The 19,679-nt window shown below is 46.8% G+C and overlaps 1 protein-coding gene across 1 annotated transcript in view; it reads right to left on the reverse strand.

Moving 5' to 3' along the window:
• The window catches only part of XYLT1 (xylosyltransferase 1), a 370,064-nt gene that overhangs the window by 247,206 nt on the left and 103,179 nt on the right, over nucleotides 1–19,679 (reverse strand). Inside the window, 1 exon segment of the mRNA XM_025371181.1 lies at nucleotides 6,792–6,830. Coding sequence (XP_025226966.1) covers nucleotides 6,792–6,830 — 39 coding nt within the window.

The following is a 19,679-nucleotide window of genomic DNA, read 5'->3' on the forward strand; positions in this document are numbered from 1 at the left end:
CTGTGGTCTATCCCTGAAAGAAGAACCAGGCCTAAATATCAGGATATCTGAACGACCTTCTTTGGTCCAGAAACCTTGGCAAACCCCTCTCCAAACCCCAGCCAAGTAGCTGGATTAAGAAAAAAAAAAAATTTTTTAACTCTGCATGTTCTCTGCACTATTAAGCCATAAATCTCTGAGGAAGCCATCTCCTCATGAGGTTTCTTCTCCCTTAACGATCCAACAGGATCCAGTTTTTACGCACATGATGCACATGTTCCTGCGTATCGTGGGTTATTGTGTACCTAGAGTCAGTCATGTCAATGCAGGCCTGGACACATTAGCAGATGAATGTGTCGGCCAGGCACAGTGGGTCACACCTGTAATCCTAGCACCTTTGGAAGCCAAGATGGACGGATCACGAGGTCAGGAGTTCGAGACAAGCCTGGCCAATGTGGTGAAACCTCATTTCTACTACAAATACAAAAATTAGCCAGGTGTGGTGGCACGCGCCTGTAATCCCAGCTACTCAGGAGACTGAGGCAGGAGAACTGCTTGAACTTGGGAGGCGGAGGTTGCGGTGAGCCGAGATCACAGCATTGCATTCTGGCCTGGGTGACAGAGCAAGACTCTGTCTCAAAAAAAAAAAAAAAAAGATGAATGTGTCATGACCGCAGCCTACAGCTGGCTAAAGTCTGAACTTAAACCAGAAAGGGTGATGTTTGAACATAAACAAGAGAACAAACAAGGAAGTCACAATTGTATGACTGGAAGTGTCTTTGTAAAATAAACTGTCCTCAGAACAAACGAGGTTACTCTGGGGTTTCCTAACCTTGCCACTACTGACATTTGAGGCTTTTTTTTTTTTTTAGCAGGAGGAGGTGCTTTCCTGTGCATTATAGGATATTTAGTAGCATCCCTGATCTCTACCCACTAGATGCCAGTAGCATCCTTCATCCCCAAGTTATGACAATCACAAATGTTGGTACAGTGGCTCATGCCTGGAATTCCAGCACTTTGCGAGGCTGAGGTGGGTGGACTGCTTGAGCCCAGAAGTTCAAGACCAGCCGGGGCAACATAGCGAAATCCCAACTCTACGAAAATTACAAAAATTAGCATGCACCTGTAGTCCCAACTACCTGGGAGGCTGAGGTGGGAGCCCAGGAGGTTGAAGCTGCAGCGAGCTGAGATGGAGTCACTGCACTCCAGCCTGGTTAACAGAGTGACAGAGCAAGACTCTCAAAAAGGAAAGGAAAAAGTCTCAGGTGATTGTCAAATGTCTTCTTGGTGGTCAACACTGACCTAGTTGAGAACTACTGGTTTATACTGAAGTTTAAGTTCAGCTGAACATCAGTCAGCTAATTAGCTATTAGCCAAATTTCAGACATCAGCCCCCAGCTCAGCATAACACTGCTGAGACCTAAAGTTCCTTCAGTCTGCCAAATGCTCACATCAGACATTAGTTCGACTGGATGCCCCTGAATTTAAGCCTCTCTCCTTCTCTCCTACCTCCTTAGTCCTTTTCTTTCTCCCCTGCCTGATTAAGTAATTCTTTATTTATCTTGACATTATAATGACACAAAAGCACTGAAGGAGCAAACGCCTTAATTGAATCTAAGAAAAACTGGCATTATTTTTTATAGGAATCCAGACATACTATGCAAAAAATTCAGAACTCTGTCATTAGGGTCTTTTTGCAAGGTTAACTCTTAACTGTAAGCTCTTCAGCACATCTCACCTCCCCGGCTCAGCAGCTCAAACCTCACCTCTCCAGCTCTGATTCCCCACTACCTGGGAGATTTTACAACCACCTCCACTCTACCCGGTCACTCTCTTACAAACATGTTTGTCTTATTTCTACCCACTTATTACTATCTGAAGTTACAGATGCATTTATTAATATCTTTTTGTATCTTTTTCATCTGACTCGCCTAGAATGGATGCTTTCTAGGTAAGGAACCTTCTGTTTTCCTCTCTGCTGTATCTTTGGCATTTAGCACAAGGCCTGGCCTCCACATGGCCCAACAGCGATTTATGGAATAAGGAAATAGATTAATCCCTTTACATAGATATAATTTCTCAAGTGTTAACTTCCATTCACATCCACTACTCATTTTCTACAGCAGCCTTGTTCACAATCATCATGGCTTCAGCATCATCTTTAAATCATGTGAATGTCATTCCCTTCCCTCTACCCCCAGTTAGCTGATCAAAGAAAGTCAAGTAACTGGTTGGTTTCAAAAAACGAGAAGTTGGGAGTTTTCCTCCTGATGCCTTTGATCTCCAGGTCCTGAGGGGGATCTCAGCAGAACTGAAGACCTGCTCCCCCCTCTAACTCTAGCCGAGTTCACAAATACCCAGATTGACAAATCTTGACTCAAAAGAGCTCCTTTTATTACATCTCCCAAGGTATCTTCCGTGTTTGAGTGGAGGCCATTAGCTAATTGACAGAGAGCCTGTTGAGGGTAGGGGGAGTGGGGGCAGGAGGAGGCAGAGACGCTAAAATTAAATGACAGGAGACCTTGCCAGTTGGAGTGGATTCAGAAATGATCAGCTGTCTTGGGGATCGATGAGAAAGAGAGAATCAAGTAATAAGGATTCAAATTTATCAAAACACTATTGATGCGCAGGGATATGTTTCGCTTTTGTTCTTTTAAAATAAATTTTCATTTGGGTCCATTGCTCAAACCATTTTACCACCAAGTCCTCTGACAAACTGTCAAAGATAACTCACTGTGCAAAGCACTGTATCTTTCTATCCATCTACCCATCATGCATCCCTCCACCCATATATCTAAGGACATCTGCGGATAGTTGTGCTAAGCACTGTCTATCTGTCCATCTGTCTATCTATGGACGTTGGATTGTATATACTAAGCCCATTTCTCCAGCTTTGCCTGAACGTTAGCAAATCTTTCCACTAGTCAAGGCAACTTTATTTTCTTTCTAAATAGGAAAGCAGTTGAGAAGATAAGATTCTGATGTCATGCAACCCTGAGTCTAATGTGCACCAATACTATCTGCTTCCTGTGTGACCCTGGGCAAGTTACTTAGCCTCTCTGACCCTTAGGTACCTCGTGGAAATCGGGTATCACACAAACACCTGTGTAACTATGGCATTTGAGGATAAAATGAGAGAAGTCAGTGCTTGGCAAATGGTAAATGTTAGTAAGAATGGGGATAAGAATAATGCCACCAAGCCACTCACTGAACTCCTTTTTTTTTTCCCCCCATTTCTAGGTCACCTGATCCCCTGGCAATCACCATCTGGAGACCAGGGAAGCATTCACTACCACAAGTCGGGGCTTCCTTGGTGCCTCCCCAGGGGCAGCCTCCTGAGGCAGGAACCTGACACCAGGGATTTAAACCTTCCTCGGCTTCCTCATTCTATTAATCTGGCCATTAAGCAGAGAGTCCTGCTGATGCCAACAGATGCAAAGCTCTGCTGTGCTAATGGCAAAGAGCATTAGAGGAGTCCTTGGTAGCCAATCAATCCATCGCCCCCAACTCAGAACAGCTGCACAGGGACAGATGAACCAAGTGATGGCTGAGGACCGCTGCAATTCACACGAGGGAGAGAGGGATGCAGGAAGGAAAGGGCCCCTGCACAGCCCAGTGTTCTAATGCAGGCCAGGTCTTGGGCAAGCAAAGCAGCTGATGCATTGTGCAAGGACACAGCGCTTGGTGACATCTAACAGGCAGGCTAACCTGTGACAGCTGGGCTCAAGGATGGAGCAGGCAATGCTGTCCTTAGAAGCCAAGTGCACTGGGGGAAAAGTGGGAAGTGACCCAGGGCTCAGGGCACATCTGTCACCGAACCCCTGCAGAGTTGGTTCTTCCAAGGTTGGCCACATCTGCCATCGTGTTCATGGCATATGGGTAACATTTGAGGCACTACTTCCTGCCAGAAAGGGACCTGACCCTCTTGTCTGACCTGCCTGCAGGCAGCTGAAGAGGATCCCATCATTCACCTCGCAATGGGCTGAGGCCCAGCACAAAGTCAGATCTGGCCACAGGCTTGTGCCAACAGTCACAAAGAAACATTTGCACTTTGCTTGGGTTCCCACATCTCTTTAACATGGGAAATCAGAACTCGGGGAGCGACAACAATATTCCCAGGCTTCCCAAAGACAGAGAACCAAATGAGACTGATGGAGCATTGTTTGCAGACAAATTGAAGCCCTTCCCCAGTGGCATAGCACAAATGCTGAGAGTCTACCTTGTGCCCCTGCTGGCTGCAGATGGAGGCTCAGGTCCCTTAGGCTAACAGATTGGATTTTAAGAGTGGTCACTGTGTAAGGAGCTGCTGCTGGAAGCCTCAGGTGCTGGCCAAAGCCACTGGTCTGCAACTCCTCTTTCCCATGCGGGTTTTGAAGGGCTGATGGGGTGGTGTCCAGAGTGAAGGGTACAGCAAGGTCAAAGACAGAACCATCCAGGGGTGCAGCTGTTCCCCTTCCAGGAGATAAGATTTGACTTCCAGAGTTCGGGACACAGATGTTTGCCCATGGGTCTTCCTAAGTGTAACAGGCTATCCTTCTGGGGAAGGATAAGGAAGAGAAGGACCATCATTTTAAAAACACCCTGGAAGTTCTCTCACAGTCCAGGGGGTAGACTGGGGAGAGACACATTTCCCAAAGGATAGCACACACATCTCTGATAGGAAGTTTAGGTGACATCAGAGGGCGCCTAAAGGAACATTATTTTCACAGTTTAATATTTATTCTAATGTGGTGCAAAAAATATATAACTAGCACTTCAAACTTGCAGTTCCACGAATATTATTGCTCGAGACGGTGTTTTTCAATCTCGACACCATTAGTATTTAGGGCTGGATCATTCTTTTTTGAGACGGAGTCTCACTCTGTCACCCAGGCTGGAGGGCAGTGGCTCAATCTCGGCTCACTGCAGCCTCTACCTCCTGGGTTCAAGTGATTCTCCTGCCTCAACCTCCCAAGTAGCTGGGATTACGGGCACATACTACCAAGCCTGGCTACGTTTTGTATTTCTTTTCAGTAGAGATGGGGTTTCACCATGTTGGCCAGGCTGGTCTCGAACTTCTAGCCTCAAGTGATCTGCCTACCTCAGCCTCCCAAAGTGCTGAGACACAGGCGTGAGCCACTGTGCCAGGCCCAGGACCGGATATTTCTTTCCAGTGGGGAGCTGGCCTGTGTGTTGTAGGAGATTTAACAGCAACCTGGATCTCTACGTACTAGATGTCAGTCGTAAACCCCCCAACCAGATGAGACCACCACCAAATGTCTTCAGACGTTGCCAAATAATCACCGGGAACCAAAACCACTCCCTGGTTAAGACCCACTGGATTAAGGTAAGTCTATTTCTGAAAGCACAGTGAGTCACGTTAAGGAAAAAGGTATTTTTAGGTGACTTTATAGAATAGATGAAATTCACATGAGGCAAATGTGGTCAAGGTGGTAAGTACAGACAAAACCAAGCCAGAGAGCAGCCACACAGGCAGAGGAAACGGAATCCTTTTCCTCCTCAAAGCTGCACCCTCTATACCTCCCTGCTGGCCCTGCTGCCTGGTCAGCCCTGGGGCCCATATGGCTACACGTGTGTGCCAGAGAAAGGGAGGACAGAAAAGCACAAGGAAACCCTGAAGATCTGCTGGCCTTCCCCAGCAGGGAGGAAGCAAGGAGGGTCTCCTCATTCCTCTTAGGAGGACCCAAGCAGAGACGCCAAGGAGAGGGCAAGGACCCAAGGTGGAGGGGGCAGAGGCCAGGGGAGCAGCTGGTCCTTTCCAGTGCACCCTAGAAACCCCTGAAACTCCCGAGCTGTCATTCAGCCTTGAAAGGTTCCCACAGGTTTGACTGTGACTGACACTTGCAAACTATTCCCTGTGGGGCTCTGAATGAGGCCCGTCCTGTCTATCTTCTCTCTTGCCTGTCAGCCAAACTCAAAGAGCTAAGGAAAGAATCAGTCCAAAGATAAGACACATCCCCTTCAAACCCAGCAGGAACGGTAACAGTTCTATTGGTTTAAAATGCTACCACTCACAAGCACTTAGCACGCACCCCGGACTTTCCAAACATCATTTCCTGTAATCCTCAACCACAACCCTGCAAGGTGGGCACTATCACTGGGATGACATTTCAGATGGAAGGACACTGGCTTAGACATTATGTGGCCCCACAAACGTCGCAGGGTAGAAGGCACAGAGGTGGAATTCCGCCTGGCTCTGTTGAACTCCAAGGCCTACACTCATAGCTGCTGCAGTGTCGTATCTCCCAGGAAGGCAGAAAGCAGACAGTCAGGACCGTGCCCTGCCTTACAAGACCCGCTGGTCATCCTCCTCTCCACACGGAAACACCACTGCAATCATGATTCCTCAGAATGGCCTGACACGCAAGCACACGAAAGGATGCAACTTCCCTCCGTCTGCCGCCCTCACTGCCAAGGAAAAAAGTCCTCCAAGTTCAGGCATCAAAGAGCAGCATCTTCCCGCTTCACGGCTCCCCTCTGTCTCCTCTCTCCTTTGCATGAACCTCCGCAGAATGGTTGGGTAGGAGCGAAGGACAGAGGAAAACTCAAAAGAAATGATTATGGTTCTTGTCACAGGTGGGAGGGTCCTCAGACACCTGGGTGCGAATATGTACACATGTACACCCACACCACTGCACACACATGTACACTAGCTGCCAGCATGGATACACACACGTGCAGGCACACACACATCCAAATGCGACAAGGGGCAGCCATGGGCCTGTCCAGCCTTTCGGAGCCAGGGGACAAGTCCCCTCGAGAGCTGGAATATCAAGGCTGAGGTAAGTGGCCAAGACAGGAAAGGTACTCACCCTTGTCTCCAGGGTGATGAGCGGACTCGGGTGTGGCTCCTGTGGGATGAAAGGAGAAAATGCACGTGAGGAGTGGCAAAAAGTTAACTTACTACCCCAGCATCATTTTCTTTCTTTCTGGTTTTTTGTTTGTTTGTTTGTTTGTTTTTTAAAGAGACAGGGTCTCGCTTTGTTGCCCAGGCTGGAGGGCAGTGGCGTGATCACAGCTCACTGCAGCCTCGACCTCCAGGGCTCAAGTGATCCTCCCACCTCAGCCTCCCAAGTAGCTATGACTACAGACATGCATTATCATGCCAGGCTTTTTTTTGTTTGTTTAATTAGTTTTGTAGAGATGGGGTCTCACTATGTTGCCCAGGCTTTTCTCCAACACTTTGGCCTCAACGATCCTCCCACTTCGGCCACCCAAAGAGCTGGGATTATAAGCATGAGTCACCATGCCACGCTCCCAGCATCATTTTCAAATAAAGCTTGATTTCCTCAGTGCTCAAGCCACCCCATGGGGAGGGCAGCCCAATCTGTGTCCTCTATTCTACAGAGATGTCAGGACAGCAAGCCCAGTCTGCACACTGCCCCAACACTTCCTCTCATGCCCAAGTGATGAAGGAGGCTCAAGTTTTTGTGAAGGAAACACCCACATGGAGATCACACAAAACAACAAAATGTAAAGAAAAAAGAAACAAGGCACCCTTGTCAAACAGCTCAACGTGCATCCAAACCCTCTATTCGGAGGAGAGTTTGGCTCCGTAAGAGGATTAGGAATAAACCAGAAAGAATATAAAGTCCTGACTAGGGGCAAGGCCATCATCAATTTGTGTCTGATCTTGGAAAGAATGAGGGAAGGAATGAGATCGAGCAGCTTAATTTCTGGTTTGAGTAGCACATTCCAATGGGCTGGGGAAGGTCTTTTTTTAGGATAGAGAAGGCCAGAGAAATGTCCTATTCATTCACTCTCTACAAAAGCCGATTGACCGGGAATGCTTGGTGGTACTGTCTCGGGTCATTAAGCATGAACCCTTTGGGTTGGAGGAGAGACAGGGCGGGTACAGGAGGAGGAAAAGACAGAGGGGAGGAGGTGGTGGTGTCCAGTGAGTGGTTTCCAAAGAAAACAGGAAACCCAGCATATGAAGGCTATTTCTGTCTACACCATGTCTGCTCTGAACTTAATCACCTTGGATTTATAATTCTGGGAAAAACAACCTTAAGCTTCCTCCTACAGAGAATGGGCATGATTTCAGGGCCCTGAAGTACACCCAGTTTGAAGCTTTGCTTTCTCTTAGCAGATTTTCCACCACAGGGTTTTAGGAAACCATGCAAATTAGCACCAGCCCACTGTCCCATAATGTGAACAAGAAGGAAATGCAGGGAAATCGGAACATTCTAAACCCCTCCTCTAGGTGAGCTGCCATTCACTGTCTTGATGACTGTTCTATGATATCTTTGTAATGATGCCCAATTCTGAGGGGTGTAAGAGGCACGATCTCAGAAACATGGTGAGCTCTGCTCCGCTCTGTCCTTTAGGAGGAAGAATTCGTCATCCCCCAACTCCAATTCTGAGTCGAACTCCCAGTAATTGTCCACTGGTGTAACTGAAAGGAAACTGCCAAGAGAACATCCCACATTAATTCTCACATTCCCCCAAGCATTGAGTCTTCCTCATACCCAAGAAAACATTGAGGGAAACATGTTCTCCCCGTCTCCCCACATTGCAGCCTTGACCTATACAGGAATCTGGAGACGTCATGAAGGAGCTGTTTGGGGCCTGTCTCTTCAAATCCTTACTGATTTCTTCCCGGGGTGAAGAAGTGACAGCTAAGATTGGTAAAACCCAACATTCGTAGAGCAACGTTTTTTTGATCAGGCAGGTTTTGTATCACTCGTATGCAGGAAGAGTCTATTCTGTACTTCCTGTTTCCCTGTGTCAAGCAAGCAACTGGGGCAGGACCCATTTTTGTCTTTGGGAAGCAAGACCACCCTCCTGGTCTGTGGGTGGCAGCGTGAGTCAGACCTGGTATGTGCCTAGTGGGTGAGAGCATGCAACATCTGCTATTCAGGTCAGAGTAGTCTGGGTCTGTCTGTCTGTCCATTCAGATCTTACCACCTCGATTTTGATTTTAAGATAAGAAGCTGCATCTCAGCCTCGAAATTAGCCTCAATCCCCAAGCCAAGTCCTCGCAAAGCACCAGACTGGGGTGTTGGGTGCATGCCCAGATTAATTAAGCTGTACTTCACAGACCATTTGGCTATTGTCTGAGACTTATGCTTCATTGCTTAGAATCTCCACGAGGTTGAAGAGGGGAGAATGCCATCCTGAACCCCTAAAAGCAGCACCAATGGACAAGATTTTCCTTGGGAAGTCACAGGAAATCTCTGTCAACTGTGTTGACAAAACCAAGAGCCTGATTTCTAGACGCAGTGAAGCATCAACTCTCTATTTGATGTTCCAAAATCAGAGACCTTATCAGTGCATGGTCAGGGATCCAAGATTAAGAAGATTCTGGAAAGCAAAGGCACAAATGCTATCTATTTAGCATCTTCATTAACTAACTGGGAAGAAGATAAAATCCTCACAAGTGGTCACATCATTAATACTTAGGATTCACTTGCCAACATTATTAGGCTCTCCTCCCTCTGTGCGCACTGGAAATGGAAGACTCTCCCTAAAGAGCCTCAGTCCAGAGGATTCAAGGTATGACTATATATCTGTGCGGTCTTGCTTTCAGCAACATCCTCCTTAATTGGAAAGGCTAACGAAGTGGAACCAGGTCAATGATGCTGTCTGCCTAATCCATCGTATCTGTCTAAATTGGGACTCTTTGGTTTACAGTAGAGTAAATTCCTGTCCATCAGAGGAAAGCCTCCTGGAGACCAAAGGGGAATTTGCAATGTGCGTGCATGCTACGGTGGAGTGCTTTCAGAATCTTAATGCAGGTACCATGGAACTACCCACAACAAGGAAAGCCCTTCCATATCATCTATCGTAACAGCTCAGTTGGGGAAGTGAAATGGGGAACTAGGTGCACTGAATTGGCAGCCCTTATTCATCACAGCTCCTAGATCCACACCCTCTGGTCATGTGACTTGACAGTTCTTTGCTGTGTGCTTCTCCGTCCCTTAAGCGTGGGTTTGCCCATTTGACTGCTTTGCCCAATGGAAGGTTAGTAGATGTGGCATAAGCCGAAGCTTGAAATATGCTTAGGTGATGAAGTGTGGCCTACTGTGTTTTTGCCATTACCACAAGAGATCACGTCCCCAGTTCCCTGCTGGTCCAAGGATGACAGACACATGAAACAGACCTGTACACAATCTGCAGCCTGAAGCCACGCCCAGCCTAGATCAGCCAACCCCCTGCCAACACACAGAAAATATATGCTTGCTATTTCAAGCCACTGAGTTTTGAAGTCATTTGTTATACAGCATTATTGTGGCAGTAACTGATATACTTATTTATTTATTTTTTTTGAGACGGAGTCTAGCTCTGTCTCCCAGTCACCCAAGCTGGAGTGCAGTGGTGCGATATCCGCTCACTGCAAGCTCCGCCTCCAGGGCTCATGCCATTCTCCTGCCTCAGCCTCCTGAGCAGCTGGGACTATAGGTGCCTGCCACCATGCCCGGCTAATTTTTTTGTATTTTTAGTAGAGACGGGGTTTCACCATGCTAGCCAGGATGGTCTCGATCTCCTGACCTCGTGATCCACCCGCCTCGGCCTCCCAAAGTGCTGGGATCACAGGCGTGAGCCACCGTGCCCGGCCAGTAACTGATATACTTTCTAAACACTGACCTCAATAGATCAAAAAGTGTTGTCACAAACACTCACAGACTCAGCACCTAAATACTACTCATGCTCTTTCTCTCAGTCTGCAAATGCATCCCAGGAACCTGAAATAACTACAGCTAATAGCGATCATTTATAGACGGCCTCCTAGGTGCCAGGCCCTGTGTGCTAGCTATACCATTACATCAAGCAAGGAAATAAGTGACCATCAGGAACTTGCATGCCTCTGAACTAGCCCTCAATCCTGTGTGCCCAATATACCGGTCCTTCTGAATTTATTATTTAAATACCATCAGAACATGACAGGAAAAGATTACTTAGAATCCTTTCGCCTGGAAATACATACAGTTTTCATTCCTTTGGTTTATTCTTAACTTTGTCCTACGGGCATATCACTTGACTGAGACTCTAAACAGTTGAATAGTAGCAATAAATGATATTTGTTAAGTTCTCACTATGTTCCAGGCACTGGGCTTAACTTCTATGCCTGTATCATTTCGTTTACCCCTGTAATAACCCTAAGAGGTAGATATTATCATGATCACTATCATTAGTATAGAGATGGAGAAACTGATGACCAGAGAGACTGGTAACCTGTCCGAGCCACACAGATGGTGTTGAAAGCCTGGATTTGATCCCAGCATCTTACACTGGAAAACTCTGGGTTCCACTCTTCTATAAGAGCTCTGTTGGAAAATACATTATTACTTTGGACAAAGTAATCCTGCAATTTTTGGATAATGTCTATCAAAATCAAGAATACTTATAGCAAATAAGCAGTACCACCTTAACAAATACCGAAATCTTTTTATCATCTGTCTTTTTTAAAAAGGTAGTGGACATGGCTGATAGAAATTAGCACACATATCATGACTAAAAACAAAACAGTCACTTTGCCACAGTAAGGAACCGTGTAAAGTTAGCTAAATCAATCCATACGTGTTTACTAAGTTCCGATTCAGTAGCTAGCTCTATGCCTGGCAGGCACCATGAGGGAGACAGAAATGAGTTTAAAGTGACTCTGTGTACACCGCTATTCCCAAAGCTAACTGTTTAAATAAGAGGCAGGAGCCTGATTACAGGTCTTAGAGCAATGAAACTTGTCTACACCTCAAAAGTCTTGCTTGTAAGACCAAGAAGCCAGGATCAAGGCCAAAGGCATAATTTTAACAAGCAATTAAGCCCCAACAAAGAAAGCAGAGAGAGGAGGAGGAATTTGTTCATTATCATTCCACTCATGCATCAAACCTGTCTGGCTCTCCTAGCAGATTCTGAGCCCTGAGCTAAGCCTCAGCCATTACAAAGCGTGTTCTCTTCCTTTGCTTTGAGGATGTTCAGAAGACAGCGCTTGCTCTTGGGTATTAGGCAACGACATTGGTATAGGGATAATGATCCCGGTACACTCACGCCTTCAGAGCCAGAGGTCTCCGTGAGGCCCGCCAAATCAATGACATGGACAATGGACATTCACATGCCACCTTCTCCCAGAGACGCTCCCAGGGAACACTTCAGAAGGTTGGCTTGGTGCTTTCTCTCCCCAAGAGCCCTCTAATTAAGGCCAGAACTGGGAATCTTCCACCATCAAAAGATGGTGTCTCACTGTCACTCATCATCCCACCACCAGATAGCTTGGAAAATCTAAGAAACTCTTCTTGGGATCACAGATCACAGCAAGTGAAAACTCACTCATGACTCGAGCCTGCTGGAGAACGTCCAGCTCTAGCCAACTCTGAACGCCCAGCCAGAAACCTAAAGGGACGCTGTCACTTAGCTGCAGGCCTGGTGCAGGACAAAGATATACTGTTCAGTGGGAAAAGAGTGCGGGTTTAGGGGTTACCCCAGGGTTCAAACCATACATAACCACTGTATTCGTCTGCTAGGGCTGCTATAATAATACACAGGCGAGGTGGCTTAAACAACAGAGATTTATCTTTTTACAGTTCTGGAGGTTGAAAGTCCAAGACCAAGGTGTCTGTAGGTCTGGCTTCTGAAGTCTGATGCTCCTCTTAGCTTGTAGACATGGTGCACTCCTCACTGTTTCCTCACACAGTCTTTTCTCTATGCATCCCTGGTATCTATGTGTCCAAATTTCCTCTTCTTTTCTGGGAGGGCAGAGATGTAGTCTCATTATGTGGCCCTGACCAGAGCGCAGTGGCACAATCCAAGCTCACTGCAACCTCCGCCTCCTGAGGTCAAGTGATTCTCATGCCTCAGCCTCCCAAGTAGCTGGGATTACAGGTGGTTGTTACCACGCCCAGCTAATTGTTTAGAATATTTTTAGTAGAGATGGGGTTTCATCATGTTGGCCAGGCTGGTCTTGAACTCCTGACCTCAAATGATCCACCTGCTTCAGCCTCCCAAAGTGCCAGGAGTACAGTTGTGTGCCACTACTCCAGTCTAATTTTTGTATTTTTAGTAGAGATGGGCTTTTGCCATGTTGGCCAGGCTGGTCTCGAACTCCTGACCTCAGGTGATCTGCCTGCCTCACCCTCCCAAAGTGCTGGGATTAAAGGCATGAGCCACCAGGTCTGGCTGAAATTTCCTTTTCTTATTTAAAAAAACCAGTCAGATTGGATGAGGACCCCATTACTTAAATTTAATCACCTCGGTAAAGGCCCTATCTCCAAATAGTCACATTTTGAGGTACTGGGGGAGGCAGGGTTTCAACATACGAAATTAGGGTAGGGGTACAATTCAGTCCATAACCACCACCTAGCACCACTTGTGACCTTGGGCAAAGTCCTCAGCTTCTGTGCACTTTATTTTTCTCACTGACACTATATAAACAGGTAGGATTACACTTGCCAACACAGCTACTGTTAAAGTGGAAAACAGATTTTCTGAGACCTTTTCGTAAGGGACACTATTAATAATTACACAAGCTTAACAGGTATAAACCCAGACTGTCCCAGCAAACCCTAAGGTCTCCTCCTTGTCTTGAACACGGGATACCACTGACATCATGAGTTGTCATGAACATTAAATAAAAGTAGATACTGTACATAGTTACAACCTTAAAAATGATTTTCTCTTTGATTTCTTCCTCCAGGCTTACAAGGGCTGAGACATATCCCTCTATACTCAACCCTACTAAACCACAAGCCTTCTGAACTGCAAGCTGCCGTAGACACGAGTTCAACCCATGTCATGTGACGGCAGCGAAATGAGCACATTTACCTAATTCCTTTTGAATGCTTACTTTGTGCCAAGCATATGAAATTCCTGCAACCCTGCCAAGGGAGGTATCATGATCCCCATTTTATTGATCAGATAACTGATACTCTCAGAGAATAATTTGCTCAAAAACACAGGGCTAATCAGGAATGGAGCCAGGAGCAGTAAGCAAGTGTGTCAGTTACCAGAAACTACTCTTTTAACTGATATCCTGGTGTTATCAAAAGTATGAACTTACTGAATCAGAATCTCTGGGCAAGGGTCCAAGGAATCTACATTTTTATTAAACGCCCTTGGGGGATTCTTATGTACACTGAACCCAAGAGCCTCCACATGCTACCTAAACTATACCACGCGTAATGCAAGGCTGAAAAAGCTTCCAAAGTGACAAAGAATATGATTCCTGCCTCTGATCCCCAGCCAGCCATCGAGTGTCGGACGCATGCATGAAACTCTTAAGAGTGTTGGTGTTCATGCTCTGCACCCCCATGAAATTTCCAGGACGGGTGCAAAGTGCTCCCTTTTCCCCATTTTGGTGAAGGGATCTGCCGTGCCCTAAAAACCTGGTTACCACCCTCCTCTTTCCAGCATTTCCTCCCGAGGGAAGTGGGACTCTTCCAATTCCTCCTTCTTAGGGCCTCATTGCAGCAACCAAGGTGTTGCATAATAGGGCTTTCTCTTCAGATGTCCCCATGGGATTTCACAGTGGCTCCTAAGACGAAGGCTGGGCACGTGCAGGGCAGGCGGCATGGGATGATGAGGGAGGGAAGCCAGTGACACAGAAGTATCCTTGTTCTCTAAAAAAGGCTGCATGTGGAATGTGAATGCAGGCCAGAATCACACAGCCCTCACCTTGTTGGAAAATGTGAACTCACCTTCAAATAGGACTCAGAGGAGAAAACAGAAACCCCACAGAGAGAACAAGGGGATTCTCCATGTTTTACAGAAATGTTGGCAGTTAAAACTGTGTGTATTGCTCTCTCTCTCTTTTGTATTAAAAGTTTAAAAAGTTGGTCTTTTTTGCTATCTTACATTCATTCAATATTTTTCAGCCCAGACCCCAGAAATGAGCAGTAGAACCTTAAAATGAAGCTTAGGCCCTTGGAGATGGTAATTAATCACCCACAGCCTTGGAAGATAGAGAAACCACAGACTCCTGGAAACTCAGGAACTATTTTAACACTTCTCCAGCCTGGTATGTGTATCCTTGAGCACAAATGGTTATCAAAATTCTAAACTCCTGTATATAATACTTTGTTCTGTGTGCGCCTCGAGAGGTTTTGTAATTCTTTAAAAAGCACACAGGATTACCATCTTAGAATTACAAGGTTTTGAAGAAACCTACCTGAAAAGATCAGAGGCGTGAGCTACAGACTGTTAAGACAGGAGTGCCCAACTGGTGGCCTGTGGTTGCTTCAAGCTGGTTTGCTTTTTATTTCGGCCTGTGGCCTTGATGAAATACTTGAAATCATTGCCATTTTTTCTTTATTATTATACTTTAAGTTCTAGGGTACGTGTGCACAACGTGCAGGTTTGTTACATATGTATACATGTGCCATGTTGGTGTGCTGCCCCGTTAACTCTTCATTTACATTAGGTATTTCTCCTAATGCTATCACTCCCCCCTCCCCCCTCCCCATGACAGCCTCCGGTGTGTGACGTTCCCCACCCTGTGTCCAAGTGTTCTCATTGTTCAATTCCCTCCTACGAGTGAGAACATGCGGTCTTTGGTTTTCTGCCCTTGCGATAGTTTGCTCAGAATGGTTTCTAGCTTCATCCATATCCCTACAAAAGGACACGAACTCATCCTTTTTTTATGAATCATTGCCAATGTTTTAAAACCAGGATACTTCACGTGCAAATCCAGATTTCTCACTTCTCCTTTAAGAACAGAAGATTTAGCAACACTGGGTATGTATTCTTGCAAGAAAACAGCTCCAGACTGAGTAGCTGGCCTGGCTACTGCAAGCAACAGAACTTTTCACCCCCATTATTAATTCAAATTGCCTAGGGTCACATAGCTAGTCAATATTGACAACAATCAAAATACCAGCTAACACTGTTCTCACACTGAATGCCAGGTATTACTGTAAGGGGTTTGCAAATACTATCTCATTTAAATCTTACAACTGGCTGGGTGTGGTGGCTTACGCCTATAATCCCATGGAGGCCAAGGCGGGCGGATCACTTGAGGTTAGGAGTTCAAGACCAGCCTGACCAACATGCTGAAACTCCATCTCTACTAAAAACACACAACTTAGCTGGGTGTGTTGGTGCACACCTGTAGTCCCAGCTACCCGGGAGGCTGAGACACGAGAATAGCTTGAACCCTGGGGGCAGAGGCTGCAGTGAGCCAAGATCATGCCACTGTACTCTAGCCTGGGTGACAGAGACTGTCTCTTAAAACAAACAAACAAATAAATAAACCTTACAACAACTCTAGGAGGCAGGCATCAAAAGCCCCCTTTTACGGATGGTGCAATTGAGGCTCAGAGGAGAAGTAATTTTTTCAAAGTCATTCATTAGTGGGTGGTGAAGCCGGGATTTGAAACAGGGCATTCTTTTGGACCACTAAGCTACACTGCTACCCAGTGGTACAACCATGTCGTGAATTGCAAACACTAAAGCACAGTTCATGGTTCTATCAGCATCTGGCGCTACAAAGCCATAAGGAACACGGAATTGGATCAGATGCTCCTCATACCAGAGGTTCTCATCTCCTTGCTGCGAGTCTTCAGGTTGACTACTTCGCCTGTTCCAGTGGTTAAAGGTAATAATAATCACCCACATCATCTCACAGTCTTTGTGGAGCACTGACTGAGACGTTCAACCAGAGCCTGGCTGGGTCCTGACAGTGGGTGGGCCACCAACGTTAGTTCCTCTTAGAAGACAATTGGTGACACTTCACAGTGCTTTGCTTTTCACAGCTCCGAGGCATTTCAGACCATAAACAAGACCTGCCATGTGCCAAGAAGGCAGCCTTTACCCGAGACGGCCCAGACAAGAAGTACTGGCTAAATCCCACCATGCTGCAAATCTTTCTGAAGGCGGCCACCCAGGCTGCGTTTGAACACACATCCTCCTGGAGCTGGGAACACAAGCCACATCTATACTTTAGCCCGATAATTAGCTTTTCCCAGGCGCAGGCCGCAGCACCTATCAATTTTGCACCCACTTGCTGTGGTCACAAGATGGCAGGTGGCCCAACTGGAACCAATACTGCCAAGCGTCCCACAGACATTGTCTGGAGTTCCAATGATACTATGTGGCTTCTGGGACTGCTGGGTGAGTTCTCTATTCCACAGGAAAACAGTTCAGATTTGAGCTCCAGAATCCAAAATTGTGAGTTCAAGGAAAGTACTTAGAGGTAGAGACCAGGTATGCAGCGACTTCACAGTAAGGTGCCGGAGGCAGCTATTACTAAGCAGGCCACCTGGCCTCAAATTCTCAATACGGCCCGAGGAGCAGATATTATTAATAGATTCCAGTTTCCCTAAATGTCCATCCCTGACCTGAATCAAACCCATCACTGTCTGCCAAGACATGGGAGATCCAGGAGGAAAGGCCTATTTCCTAAGGGCCACACACAGTTTGGATTAGAATTCAGTGCAGAATTTCAGTTTTTTGATACCAAATCTGGAGTTCATCCCATTTCGCCAAAATAAATTTCTATGCACACCCCTCCCTGCTTTTCTTCACTTCCTCCTCTTTCGCTCCTTCACAAGAGCCTCTGACCAGGACATCTTTTGTTCGAAGATACAGGAAAACTGTGATTCAGCAGCGCTTTGCATCTGGAATGTCTCCAAGAGGCCACACACAGAACTGCCGACACAAACCATGGGGGGCGGAGGCGGAAAAAACTATCCCAGGATGTGGGGAGTGGAGAGCTTTGCAGTCCCAGGCTACAGCTCGGGATGTGGAGCTGCCTTCCTAGGCCAGAAGAGAGATGCTGAGAACACCAGGCTGGCTGGCAGGTAGGCCTGCAGGGGACAGATGGGCCTTCTCCATTTAGGTCAGGGTAGAGTCAGAAAGAAGCTTCAGCAGGGGACCGATTCTGCCTGCAGCCTGTCCCCTCAACCTCCTGCAATATTTCTTAATGAAAAGATAGTGACAATGAAGATGACAGCCTTGATGACAGTGCCCCATATACCGCTATCATTGGTTAAGTCCTTATGAGATACCATAATTAACCCTTTATGGGTATTACTTCAATAAACCCACATTCCATCCTCATGAAGTGGCTGTTCCCGGAAGGCCATAAAGACTGGAAAGACAGATGATTTTTTTGGTTTTTACGGAAGGAAGGAAGGAAAGGAGGGAGGCAGGCAGGGAGGCAGGGACAGGGTCTTTCTCTGTTGCCCAGATTGGAATGCAGTGGTGTAATCACGGCTCACCACAGCCTTGAACTCCTGGGCTCAAGCAATCCTCCCACTTCGGCCTCCCAGGCAGCTGGGACTACAGGCCTGTGCCACCACAGCTGGTTAATATTTCATCTTTTTGTAGACATGGGGTCTTCCTATGTTGCCCAGCCTGGTCTTGAACTCCTGGTCTCAAGTGATCCTACTGCCTTGGCCTCCCAAAGTGCTGGAATTACAGGTATGAGTCACTGTGTCCAGTTTGCTTTTTCTCTTGATGACGTTACATATTTCCTTGTTCCTGGATTATGAATACCCTGTAGTACTGTTCCTAATGTATATAGGAAGAAACTGAGGCTCAGAGAGTTTCAAGACTTGGTGGAAAGCCACAGAGCCAGGCCCATTTAACCTTAGTATCTTCAGAGACTTTTTTTTACAAAAGAAAAAAAGGTAACCAGAATGCTTGGATGTGGTATGGTATGATCTGCATGGTGCACAAAAATACCTTTTTTTTTTTTAGATGGAGTTTTGCTCGTCACGCAAGCTAGAGTGCAGTGGCGTGATCTCGGCTCACTGCAACCTCCACCTCCCGGGTTCAAGCAATTCTCCTTCCTCAGCCTCCTGAGTAGCTGGCATTACAGGCATGCGCCACTAAGCCTGGCTAATTTTTGAACAATACATGTTTTAAAACTAGGTGCCAGCATTTAAAATTTAGGGTGAATTCACGGTCTGATTTGTGGCTTTTCGTGAAACGTGGAAAGATCTGACCCGCTGGGTAAGCAGGTCCACTCAAGGCAGGCACATCCCCTTCCGTTTGCCGCAACCCCACCCTGCCCACCTGAGCTGAGCCCTGAAAGCACCCAAGTTTATAACCTCCCTATCCGTTCACCACCATACCTTACCCCTGCCCCACAAAGGAAGGTACCATGTTACCCAATGAATATGACTCCAACCCTCACCCCCCAATCTCAAGCAGAAAAGTTCGAGATCCCATGGCTTCACAGCAGAAACAGAAAAATTCAATCCGTAAGTTGATCACTGAGGTTAATACACACAGGATCGTCTTCCTGTAGCTCAACAGTCTTGACTTTTCAGGGCCGTGACCCAGGAGGGAGGCGCCCGTGCAGAAGGCAGAACAGGAAGAGGTTCTTAGCACCCACTGTCTTCTCTTCCTGCACAGCCGCCTTGGGCAGCTGCCTGTGAACAGCACGGCTGTTTTTCTCCTAGCTCTCTCGGAAGGAAGTGCTCTCATCACCCACGACAACAGAGTTGGCCTGAGGAGCCAAAAACGTGCACAGGGGCTCCAAGCCCAGCTCTCCTTCTGTTCAGGGCAGCCTCAGAGACAGGAAGATGGGAAGAAAGTACAGCCTGGGATAGAACATCCTGCGAGCCCCTTACAAAGCCCCAGCTGTGGGGGAAGGGAACGAGAGGAGGGGGCCAGAGGAAGGGGGTCCAGGACACACCGATTTTGTACAATGAGCTCCTTTCATCCGTGAATAGAGGACTCTCCTCAACTCTGTCTCAATGGCTTTGTTTCTGAAACGATCAATTCTACACCCAGAAAGCCAAATTTGCCAGACCTCGTGC

The sequence above is a fragment of the Theropithecus gelada genome, chromosome 20, assembly GCF_003255815.1.
Source record: "Theropithecus gelada isolate Dixy chromosome 20, Tgel_1.0, whole genome shotgun sequence".
In the NCBI taxonomy this organism is placed as follows: Eukaryota; Metazoa; Chordata; class Mammalia; order Primates; family Cercopithecidae; genus Theropithecus; species Theropithecus gelada.